Source organism: Sinocyclocheilus grahami, unplaced genomic scaffold (assembly GCF_001515645.1).
Source record: "Sinocyclocheilus grahami isolate Dianchi unplaced genomic scaffold, SAMN03320097.WGS_v1.1 scaffold103.1, whole genome shotgun sequence".
In the NCBI taxonomy this organism is placed as follows: Eukaryota; Metazoa; Chordata; class Actinopteri; order Cypriniformes; family Cyprinidae; genus Sinocyclocheilus; species Sinocyclocheilus grahami.
In genome coordinates this window covers 1,237,797-1,250,534 of record NW_015505282.1, presented here as the reverse complement: position 1 = coordinate 1,250,534, position 12,738 = coordinate 1,237,797, and the positions used below count along the sequence as shown (strand labels likewise).

The window sequence follows — 12,738 nt, the reverse complement described above, 5'->3', positions numbered from 1 at the left end:
TCGACTTCAACCATGGGTTTATGGACGAGAAGGCACGAGCGCAAGCTCACAAACGCCGAGCGTGTTTTCCTAGCGTTCACACTGATCGCCGAAGGTAAGAACGCGTCCGCGAGCGTGCGTATTTGTTACACAGTACATGTTTGTAGTTTTTGCATGGCTCGGGAAACTTCACATTCACTTCTTTTCCGAATGCATAAATAGTTTAGACGTAGATGCGCATGCAGCTATCAGCCAAGGCGAAGTGTACTTGCGCTGTGACTCGAATCTGGATTGAATCTGGATTTGATGCGAGTTTACACAGACTCCCCTGTCCTTGTGTTAGCAAATGCAAAGCTTAGAAGAAGAAAAAATGTTCCAGTGTGTTACCACTGAACTAAAGAATACTCGTGTTTTTATATGAATGAATCAATCCACCCTCCTTTTCCCAGAAACCCAAGTACAGTAAGGGCTGAGGAGGCCTGTAAAATAACTCTGGCATAATGGTCTGTGAAAGGAGAAACGGGTCTGTCTTTTTATCTGTACTAGATTGCAGTGCATATTTGTAGGCGGCTAAGTGAACTTCATGAGGCACGTCTATCATTTAGGCAAAACACGAGCTGAATATCAATTGCATTAACTTAGACTCCTTGAATATTAATTAGACTTTGCTTCGGTCAAGTACAAGTTTATTCAAACATACACAGCAATGCAGCATGTAGACGTGTATGTATGTATGTATGTGTGTGTGTGTGTGTGTGTATATATAATATGACGCAAACCTGCAATAATTAAATATGTTAACTCAAATGTATCTAATCCCATTTTATAACCTATGTCTTTGCTGCTGACCTTTGATGATCCAGTTCAACCGTACTAATAAGCAAAAATGACTTTAGAGAAACTAACAATTGTGCTTTGTTTTTTTTATTGCCGAAGAGTGTTTCTTCTCCTGCGTTCTATTGTACAGACATGAATTTACTTTTGCTTCAGCCTCAGGTTTATTCATTACACTTTTTGGTGTGAAAGGGCTTTTATATTTGCTATAAATAGAAACAATCAAGCCCTGCTCATATTTAAAAAGTAACGCGAAAGTAATGCAAAAGTAATATAACGCATTACTTTCCATAAAAAGTAACTAAGTAACGTAATTAGTTACTTTTTTAGGGAGTAACGCAATATTGTAATGCATTACTTTTAAAAGTACCTTTCCCCAACACTGTGTGTGTGTATGTATATGTATGTATATATATATATGTGTGTGTGTGTATATATATTTGTATAATGTGTGATATCCTCATCTGAACATCTGAAATGTTGAGTTTTATTTGACTTAGCATAGGTTCAACTGCAACCTCCTCCAGGAGTGAACAATCACATCTGTGTGGCCTTTAATGAGATATGCATGGCCTGAGCTGGAGTTTTGGGGAGGTGTGAGATGTCAGACATGAAGCTTCTCTTTTGAGGACCATAAAAAGTGGTACATGCTGTTCTGTGGAGTGACCCATAAGCTGAAAGAGTTTAATGTTTGTAATCTCCCGATTAATTGAACCCATGAGATGTGGCCACAGGAGTGTTCGTCTTTCAAAAAATCACATGGAAGTCTTGCTACTTGGTCAGAACTACAGTTTTAAAAGCCTGAAGGATTTCTTAAGCCTTTTTGATGTCCTACAGGGACATTTATGTTATTGGGAACTTTATTAGTTCAGCTGGAACTATGCTTTCTAAAAGGTCTACTGTTTATTTTTGCGTTATTTTGGAATTCAGTCAAAAGTCCCATTAGGATTCTTCGATTAAACTCTCTTAAAACTAAAAGTTTCAAATAGGGGTTTCATAATGATGCAATAGAAGAACCATTTTCGGTTCCTCAAAGAACCTTTCAGTGATCTGTTCTTGAAAGAACCCTTTTTTGTTCTTCGTGTGAGGAATATTTTAATAATCTTACGAATCTTTTCCATGGTTGTTAAAGGTTCTTCATGGAACAATAGATTCCAATAAAGAACCTACAGAAATTCCGATAGGAAACTTTAGCAGTTTTTGACTGATAGAGATAGCTTTGGTCATTGTTGGCGGGAGGGATGGGCCTCGGGGCCCAATGAAGATTTGCGTGAAGACTTTTAAGATAAAAGGGTGGAGGGTAGAGACATTTCACAGGTACTTGAGGGCACTGCTTGATCACGGGGACGAAGGGGATCCATCTCCTGTCTTTCATATGCTAATCGTAGACAGTCTGGGAAGAAATATCCCCCACTATGCAATGTAAAGGTGTGACTCTGCGACCATCAGGGCTGTTTGTTTATTCAGTTATGTTTTAGCTATATCTCAGTTGCTGTGTTGTACTGAAATCTATTTGATTGAATATGCTTCCCATAACATATTTGACATTTTCATTTGTTTTGTAATTGTGATCATATTATCATAATCATTTACTTCATGGTCTTTTTAAACGTCACTCCAACAAGAGAAAAGGGAAAACAATGTCTCATAAATTATGAATGAGAAGACTTGAAACCTACTATTGTAATTTTGTCTGACTAGTCCAGAAGTTTTTATGTATGTATGTTTTTGTCAGAATCAAACACAGAACTTTATTTGAAAGTTCTGTGCAAAATGATCTTTATTTGAAAATATTCAGAAGATTCTAGTTGTTCTGTAGTTTACAGTAATTTGGCTCCGTCTGGTAGACTTTTACCAATACTTACATTAATATTTAAGGCATTTCATAGTCGCTTATAATGTTGTTTGTTTGTACTTTTTCCATTTGCTATAAATTTAGTATTTTAAAGAGTAAACTACTAAAATGATCAGTCCTAGCCATATTTCAACCCAAAATCAAAAGAAAAAAGAAATATGTATTTATTTTGAGGACCATCCTTGCACACTGAGTATGAAATGTTCACATGCGTTTTTCAGCTGTTTTTTTTTCAGTTCGTATTCGTCATCCTTTCCTATCAAAATGGCAAATGGATGCTACGGATGCGAAAACGCGGAAATCGAACTCGATCCGAATTTTTTCATGACGGACGAAAGTTTTGGAGGCAGTGTGTGAATGTGATTGACACAACGTGAGGCCGTATTTATTTTTTACTTGCAAAAATTTCGGACGAAAATTTCGAACTTGGTGTGCAATGACCTTTAGCTTACATTTTTGTTTGGCCACAATATTTATTAAAATCAGCCTAAATTAGCCTAAATACAGTATTAATAGTATTAAACATAATATTAAAATTCTACCATTATGTATACAGTTTTTTAAACACAGTACAGTAATGAGAATAATATTTTTCTGCATTAATGAGAATTAGTGAATAAAAATTAATTGTCGTGATACGCAATGCATAAGAATTAAACTGTATTTAAAATGTATTTTCTTTCTGCCAAATATTTCCTTTTTTTTACATGGAGGTGGACATTGTTTTCATGGGACCCAACCATGTTGTTGTTGTTGTTGCTTTAATGAATGATTGTTATCTTCTTTGCATACTTCAAGTCCACATTAGGCCAAGATTAATCTCCTTTCTTAGTTGTGGCATAGCCACCTGTTGTCACTTATCAAATTAGTTTTTTGTTTTTGGAGAGCTATTTTGTTTGATCAAGTAAAAGAGAAGAGCTGAGCTCCACAGGAGACGCGTTGATGGACACAACAGCTGCTTTTTGGCCGCTGACACTCTTGAGACCATCACAGTATAGCATCTCAAGGCATGCTTTGAATGCAAAATGCCACTATTGTTGAGATCACACGGTCTTCAGGAAGTTCACACTCGTTTAAGAGGTGAAGCCTTTTGTGATGCTGCTCATTGTCCTTTGTTTGCAAGTTACTGTGAGGGGGTGAAAAAAACACAAGGTGTTATATTTAAGTATGTGCACTTATTTCCACATTTATGGAATAATAGTAAAACCATCAACACTATGAAATATCTCCATTTCTGGACAGAAGTGCTCCCTGCATCACCTTGAATAAACTCAGTGGAGGCCATGTCAAGCATGTCTCGACTGGTTTGAGTCTGATTAAACTTCTCCATATTCCCGGTGTTTGGCGCCCGGCCACATTGAATCAGAGGGGGGCAGCTGACAGCGTGCCTGTTTGATCTCTTTCTTAATTAACTTCTGTAACGACAGCCTCTGAGATGTCTTAAAGTCGCTGCCTGCTGCCACTCTGAGGCTACGTTTACACGACAACGGTGTAGTCAAAAACTGAAAAGGTTTCCCTTGCTTTTTAAAAAAGTTTCACATATGCACGACAACGAGGGGGGCAGCTGACAGCGTGCCTGTTTGATCTCTTTCTTAATTAACTTCTGTAACGACAGCCTCTGAGATGTCTTAAAGTCGCTGCCTGCTGCCACTCTGAGGCTACGTTTACACGACAACGGTGTAGTCAAAAACTGAAAAGTTTTTCCCTTGCTTTTTAAAAAAGTTTCACATATGCACGACAATGTTTTCAAAACGATTCGTGTTTACACACATCTGGCCAAAAAACGCTGTATTACGTATGCCAGGCCAGTAGTTGGCGCTTACAAGTAGTTACCTTGTTAGTAAACGGTACCTGTAGGGAAGTGACGATTATATGTTGTATATGACGCGTCTCCGCTGTTGGTTGTAATATTGGTGAAGTAAATCCACACTTTGCTGAAGAAGCGTTAGCAAACTCTTGAGCAGCAACAACAGTACCATGTACTCCGCCATTTGGCCAAGCGAAAACGTGAAGCTGAACCATTTTAGACTTAAAGGAGTTTCAGTTTGTAAAAACAAATGAAATAAGGAGTATATAGTGAGAGCACTAACACTGTAAAATACATAAGTTGTCAATTAAATAAAGTATTGGAGTATGTTTTACTAGAAAATACCAGTCTTTCTACTTTAAAAATGTCATGTTTAATTCAATGTGTTACTTGCCGTTTCTTTGTAATTGTGAAATTTGCTACCAATTTATTATTGAAAATAGTTTCCTCAAGACATTTTTGAGGGTTTAAAATAGCAAATCTGGAGCTTGTGTTTTGTTTGAGCTGTGAAGTTTTAAGTGTTAATCATATTTGAGCTAATTTATTTGAGCCAAATAGGCTTATAATTGCCATGTTTGGATTTTTCTCAATGCAAATGTCCATTTATTGTGGGGTTGCAAGAGTTGAAAAATTGGAAAAACAAATGAAAGATAAATAAATAAAAATAACTTTTCAAGGTCATTAAACACCCATTGTAAGTGGGTTGAACCCAAAATAGTTGCATAGTTCAACTAAAAATGACAATTTTGTCCATCCATCCACGTGAAACCCAATCACGCAGCAGAAGCAGCTGTCTCCTCTACTGTAAACCATTCGAGTCGCAGGTTTTGCCAAGGCTTAGCCAGGATTCTCCAATGCTCCTCTAAAGGTTTTCACAAGCTGCTCTTCAAAACCGTAATTCCATCATCAGGGAGATTTGTTTGACCAAATGCAATTATCTGCTCGTGATGCATACGGCATATGTGAAAGTTTCCATAAACTATATACGTAATCCCTCTGAGTTATAAAAATAAAACAGCTTTTCCTGATCCGCAACATATTCATTGCTAGTGTTCTGTGAGTTTGGGTTAGTTTTTGGGAGATATTATATCATGGCAAGAAAAAAAAAATACACAAAGAAAAGCAATTCCTGCCTATGTTAGCACCCATTACGTTTTTTTTGCATTATTACAATTTCATGACAATTAATACAATTTCACACTTTTTTTTTTTTACATCATGACAATTTAATGACAATTGATTTCAGGACGGTAATGCAATTACAAGTTTTCATGCGGTAATGCAAAAACATGGTAACACTTAACATTAAAATCCTATATTAGTTAACATTAATGTGTTATCCAACATTAACTAACAATGAAAAATACATTTGTTACAGTATTTATTAATTTTTGTTAACATTAGTTGATAAAAACACAACTGCTCATTAATAGTTCAAGTCAGTTCAGCTCCATTAAATAATGTCAACAGACACAACTTTTGATTTGAATAATGTATTAGTAAATCTTGAAATTAAAGTGAACTAAGATTAATAAAAGTAATCTGATTGCATGCATTATGTAACGCATTACAAGTAACACGAGTTACATAATCAGGTTACTTTTCAAGTAACTGAGTTACTTTTTCAAATAAGTAACACTGTTTTCCCATTTATTCTCTGACACCTTTCCTGTCCCATGTTGAGATAAATCGGGAGTAAATGCAGAGGCACTTCCTTCAGCCGGTGGCTTATTAATTTCACTTTTGGTGTTAGAGGCTTTACAGTTTTTGTTATTAAAAAACAAATAAGTAAGCCCAGCCCTTGTGACAAAAACGTAACGCAAAAGTAACGTAATGCATTACTTTGTTACTTTTTATGGAAAGTAATGCATTACATTCCTTTTGTACTTTTATATATAATACACACAAAATGTTTTTTTTTAAATGCTTACGTCAGGTTTTTAGGCCAGAAGATAAACTGAGGGGTTTCAATCTGTGTGAAGAAATTCTGGCGAGCTCTTGGGAGAGCGAGTGGTTCTTGTTAGTTGTGATAGGAGAATGAGAGTGATTACAAGAAGTGCATGTGCTTTACGTTACATTGGCTGGCCCCTTCCCCCCATTCTGTATTTAGCATTCCCCTCCTTCACCACAATGGCGCCCAGATGATATTTAATGAGAAAAATGTGTGCGTATTCCTGCGATGGTACCGTGTGCTGCTTTCTCCCCTCTGATGCACAAGAGCAAATCTTCGAATCATTAATAAACGGGACTTTGGCCTCATTGAGTTCATGTTCAATCCAGAAGTTCGTGTTTAGTTTGACATTCCGAAGGGAAAAGGTTTGGTCTCATCCAAACATTAGCTCTGGATTTTTGGTTTATTTCGCTGTTTGCTGTATTGTGTCTCGTGTGTTAAACTAGATGTGTTTGTATTAGGGCTCCATGGCGTCTCCTGAAACACTCGTCAGACACTCCTGTTGTTTAGAGTTTGAGGGCAACGCTGTAAGTGTGTGAAGCTCTCCTCATGTTCCTGTAATGTCAGAGAATGGCTAATTGCGTCACGTTCTCCGTCTCTTACTGTAAACCCGTGGAGGGTCACCGGAGGCTATGGGACGTCCTGTAGAGACTGCATTGTGCTGTGACCCCCAGGACGGGACCGCATTCCCTGAACGAGTGCTTAGTCATGAACTTGGATTCAAATTAAACACACATGCTCTTCCTTCTCATCTGTGTGCATTTGATTTATTGATGAAGACAAGTTTATAATGCTAGTCAGGGATTTCGTTTTTCATAAAATATTTTTAGCCTTTCTGACACTAAAAATGTAAAAGGCTGTTTTTTGCATCTGCACATTTAGGACTTCTACATGTAAATGGCCTACATTATGATTGGCTAACCTCTTAACAGACTATATGCATGCTTTTTGTAAGGCCTAAATGACACTGCCTCATCGTTTTATCAATATCTATAGATGTATGCAGGGATACATTACAAATGCAGTTCATATGCACAATGACTTTAATTCTCCTCTTCTGTGATGGCTGTTTTTATTTCTAAATTGAGGGGAGTAAAGTCAAAAATGTAGAGTGCGATATAACTATTATTATAAAACGGATAGTTCTGGTCCTTGATTCTGATTGGTTGAGCCGCGCTCGAAGCTGTTGTAAATTACTCCACAAATTTACTCTAATTTGCTCTGGAGCCACAACTCATTCTGAGGAACTACATTGTTTGGTGGAAGAATACTGTTTTTATTAATATCGTTACACTTTATTTGCTCTGTTTTATTCTGTGAAACCTTACTACATATATGGAATAACCGTTTTATAAAAGCAATAATCCCCGTGAAGCCGTGGTTTACAGTGAATTTATAACCGCTAAGGGTGTAACAACGCTCCTTAGCTGTTATAAATTCACTGTAAACCACGGCTTCACGGGGCTTATTGCTTTAATGAAATTCCTGAAAGAAAACTTTCAGTAGTTTGGCATAAAATTAAACCTGTATTAGTATTAGAGTAAAAAATTAAAATAACTGTTTTTTTGTTTATTACATTACATTACAATATTACATAATATTTGAAAGTAAAAAAGAAAAATGTTCATCTGCTAAATGAACCTAACATGTAGAAACATACAGTGAGAAAAAACAAAACATGAAATATTATATCCTGCAGATCTTTATGACTATGTGTCAAGGTCAATAAGTCTCTTAAAATATAAATATAATGAAGCTAATTTGACATTTTTGTGACAAGGCAAGGTTAGTTTAAGTTGTAAAATGTCATGCTTTGTGACTCCCCAAAAACAATGTTATCTATGATAAATAATTAATGACATTTGTAAAACTAACTAAATATTTAAAATATATTTTAAAGGCAAATAATTATGATCTGTACACATTTAGGATATAAAGAAAATGTTATTGCTTTTTTATTGGTTACATCACACATTTTTAGACTCATTACATGTAAAACTTTCTTGAAAATGGTCGTTTCCCCCCCAAGAAAATAATATGAAACCATGATAAATGTACAAAGAGTACATTTCTATGAACTTGTGTGATTTACTTTAAACTAGATTTGATTTGGCGTTTATTTTCAGGCCCCACCACCCATCATTGCTCATATAAACACAGAGAAGCTGTGCTTTTCTTCTGCATGCGAAGCCATTGGCCCTGCTAATGATGTAAGGTGTTGGGTTTCCACAAGTGTGGAGGCTCAGTTTGACCTTTCAGACCTCCCTGTGAATAGCAGTGAACACTGAATGGAGCACAATACAAACTGTGTCACGGGTTTCACCCTCCAGACGCTGTCACTGACATCTTAATGAAGAAAGCCTCATTAAAACTCATTCTGGACAGTTCTGCACCTTAGTAGATAGCTTGGCACACTCTTTTAATAAGTACTGTAACAACTCCTATTAATATTTGAAAGAAATTGTCCACCAAAAGATTCTTTTTTTTAATTAAGATTTAAATTCGAAAGATATGAAAATTCACAGATGTAAGTAAAGTTTATGGTCATTGACCTGGGCTGCGTTTCCCGAAAGCGTTGTAAGCTTAAGTACATCGAAGACCCATTGAAACCAACGGAGCTACGATCAACTTAGTCTTACGATGCTTTTGGGAAACGCAGCCCTGTTATGAGAAAAGTAGCCTCACTCTAAACGTGTTTGTTTGACTTGAAATCGTCTCTTAATATAGTTTGTCCAGCAATTACTGTAAATAATAGCACATAAACAAATTCCTGTCGAGACACTCCCTCAATACCAAATTGGCACGATGGGCGCTAATGCTCTGTAATATAATTCCTGTCTGGCGTCTAGCAGCTCCACCAGCCGCCGGGCCCTGATCAGATGGGACTTTCAGTGGTCTCTTCTGGCTGATTCATTAACCCCACCCAATCCTTCAGCCAGCCGGCTCTATCGTGCTACACGTTACAATCCTGCAGTGGCACCTGTTCAGCCGTGTCCGAGCACAATATGACGACTGTGATGCCGCGAACAGCTGCAAAAACGGCTTCCTTCCTGCGTGAAATGAGGCTCCCACCTATTCAATAGATGATGGAGCACCTTGCAAATCTCTGTGTTTTGGGGTCAAAGGCCTGGAGGGGGCAGACGGGATGTTTTGGGGCTAACCGGCATCGATATCTAGTTTCCCTCTGGGAGAGAAACCACTAAACGCCAAATGCCAGTTATGTCTAAAGCTAGATCTTTGTTAGATGTTTGTATTATGGCCAATGGCCACCGTGACAAACTTATTGCTCAACTGCATTTAATTTTATTTTACATCTAAAGGTGCAGTGACATTTGATCAAATTTTCACCAAACTAATTTCACAGAAGTAATTTCAATCAGTAATTTTGCAACTTGGTCATGCAAATGCTCGGCATAGTTTTCTATAGTTGTGGCTACAATGAAAACTCGTTGGTCCAAAATAACTGTATAAGATTTAAAATATGCTTTAATTCACTGTATTGCGTCTCATAATATTTTTGCTTTAGTGTCAGCAAAAAAAGTCATTGAGAACTCTAAAACTTTATCTCATAAAGTTTGAGTATCCATTTCCTGCACCTGTTATTTTCCGTGGGTCGATCCTCAGCGCTCACGTTTCCACGTGGGCCGTTCTCATGGTTTCAGATCAGATTAACAACCCAATTAAACGGCTTGTGTTTTAAGAGGACAGGTGGAGCTCATCAGCAGCAGTTGATGAGGGTATGTCTCGCCATCACTCCTCTGCTTTACTGTCTCAACATCTGTGGGTGGCATGTCTAAAATTACAGTACGGTCTGAGTCCGCCACCCCAGTGGGCTGTGTTTCATATGTAGAACTAATGAATCAACAGCTCGTTCAAACTCATCCTCCCTAGCATACCGGCTGTTACACCTTTTAACACAAGTACGCAGAGCTGGGTAGTAATCTGGATTACGTAGTCAGATTACAAAAATCAAGTACACGTAATTAGTGTATGTTACATTTTATAATGCTCATAATCAGATTACAGTTACTTTTTATGGATTATATGATTACATATTACTCACACAGTGGCAGTAAATCATTAATGATTTTTTTTCTCTCTTTTAAATTTTCCTCTCTAAAAATCCTATTGTTTATCATACCATTTAGCTTTGACTATATTCACAATACAGAATGGTCATGTAAATACATTTAGAAACCATCCTTCTGAAGAAGCACCTCTCAAGCAAATTAGACCATTTATGCAAGTTACTAAACACTGGTGATGTATAGTTATGAAACACTATGGCGTCGTCATATCCAGTGACCTTCTGTTTGCATGTTTATTAATGTTTGTTCATGTAAGTTAATATTTCAATACTTTAACAACACATTTGCATGTTTAACAGTTCTCTGATGTTGGTTAATGGTCACACTGACATGCAGGTAAACAAAATAAATATTTCTATTTTTAGTGTTCATGTGTTTAAATGATTTATTTGACTTTTTTTATTTATTTAATTAATTATTATCATTTTATCAACTCTCAAACCCACTGCAGTTCTTACGTTAAGCCCAGTTTGGGAAACCATGGTGTAATGTAATGATTAATGCAATTTTGATTTGGAATACATTTTTTCTCTTTGCTTTTTTTATATCAGTATGGTACGTTTAATGGTTAGTTTAAAACAAGTTTGATAAAAAGTCATCACAAGTTTGATAAAAGTAGTCAGAATACATTACCTAAATTGATTCATTTAGATTGTGTTACTAAATACAGTTTCCATCATGTAATCAGTAATGGACTACAATTTGTAAGTAATCTACCCAGTGTTTAAACACAGAATTGGGGCCAGATTTACTAACAGCTTGCGCCAGCGCAAACGTCTTTTGGCGTTAAAATTGTACTGTCAGGTTTTACTAAAGACACACAGTGACAAATTAGCGCTGAAAAGGCATGGACCGTTATTTTTGCGCCTGACCTTATTGAATTTGCATTTGTAGGAGTTTCCCTTTCAGATGCAAAATTGATGGGAGGAGAGTATTCAAATTAATCACGCAATGTGTTTTACTAACGTTTGCGCTCGTCAAATTACTGGTATTTGCAGCATTATTTAACCCCCCCAAAAAAGCATATCTTAAAGCAGGTAGTGATTTGCTCTGTGCTTGGTAGATTGCACTGGTCATTATGGAAATGTGTTCTTTAATGTGCGCATTGTTAGTAAATCACACACAGAATTTTCCCTCCCATCTGCGCTTTTATGGACACTAATGGTGCTTTTCCACTGCATGGTACGGCACGGTACGGTTCACTTTTGGGGGGTTTTCCACTGGGTACAGTACCTGGTACTTTTTTTAGTACCACCTCGGTTGGGGTTCCAAGTGAACCGTACCGTTACCAATACGTGACGTGTAAACTCTGCTGATCACGGATTGGCCGGAGAGAATCATCCCTACCTGCGTCACTGAACTTGCGACACAACAGAACCGCTAGATTTAAATCCGCACAGCTAGCGAAGGATCGAACGTAACTGTTTTGAACAAGCGCACCTTTTTTAACAACCAAAAAGTGGCTATTTTGTTGTCTGTTGAGAAAGTACAGACGTTCCTCTCGTTGATAGCAGAGGAGCGGATCCAGCGAGAGCTTGATGGGGCGACGCGGAATGAAAACGTTTTTCAGGAGTCGCGGCAGTAGAGGCGGCGCAACTATAACCACATGTGAATAATCCCGCCCACTCTAAAGCGATTCTAAACTGCAGTGGAAACGCAAACCGTGCCGAGCCGAGCCGTGCCACGCAGTGGAAAAGCGCCATAATTTGCCCTGTTTAATACATCTGGCCCTTGGTGTCTAAAATGGACATGCAACTCATACTTGAATACTTGATTGTAATGGTGAATGTTGGCATTCTGCTAAACGGTGCAATCGACAGGTTTATTTTGTGTTAATGACTGGCTGACTGTACATTATCCCTCCCTTGTTTAATGGAAAAGCCATCATGACTCTGATACAGGCTGATTAGTGGTTCCCAGATTTTCCAGCGGCGGATGAGTTCGACCGCAGACTTATAAAGTTCTGCTCAGAGACGATCGCCTGCCATCAAAGGCCCATTGTGAAGGTGGTGAGCTTTGCCCTCACAAAAATGAACCGTGGTTTTAATAAAGTAAATGTGTAGTAATGTTTTTTTATTGGATTGCTTACCATTTAACTACAGTTTTACTGCAAATACCATGGTTAAACTATGGTTAGTGAAGCAAAACCATGGTTAATTTGTGGTTTAACTATGATAACCATGGTTTTTTTTTGGGGGGGGGGGGGTTTGAGAAATAAGCACTT

The 12,738-nt window shown here is 37.5% G+C and overlaps 1 protein-coding gene across 1 annotated transcript in view; it reads left to right on the top strand.

Moving 5' to 3' along the window:
* Positions 1–12,738, top strand: part of LOC107588446 (inactive tyrosine-protein kinase 7-like) — a 49,926-nt gene continuing 37,188 nt past the window's right edge. The window contains exon 1 of the mRNA XM_016276537.1: positions 1–94. Coding sequence (XP_016132023.1) covers positions 13–94 — 82 coding nt within the window. The 5' untranslated portion in view covers positions 1–12. The remainder of the gene's footprint in view (positions 95–12,738) is intronic.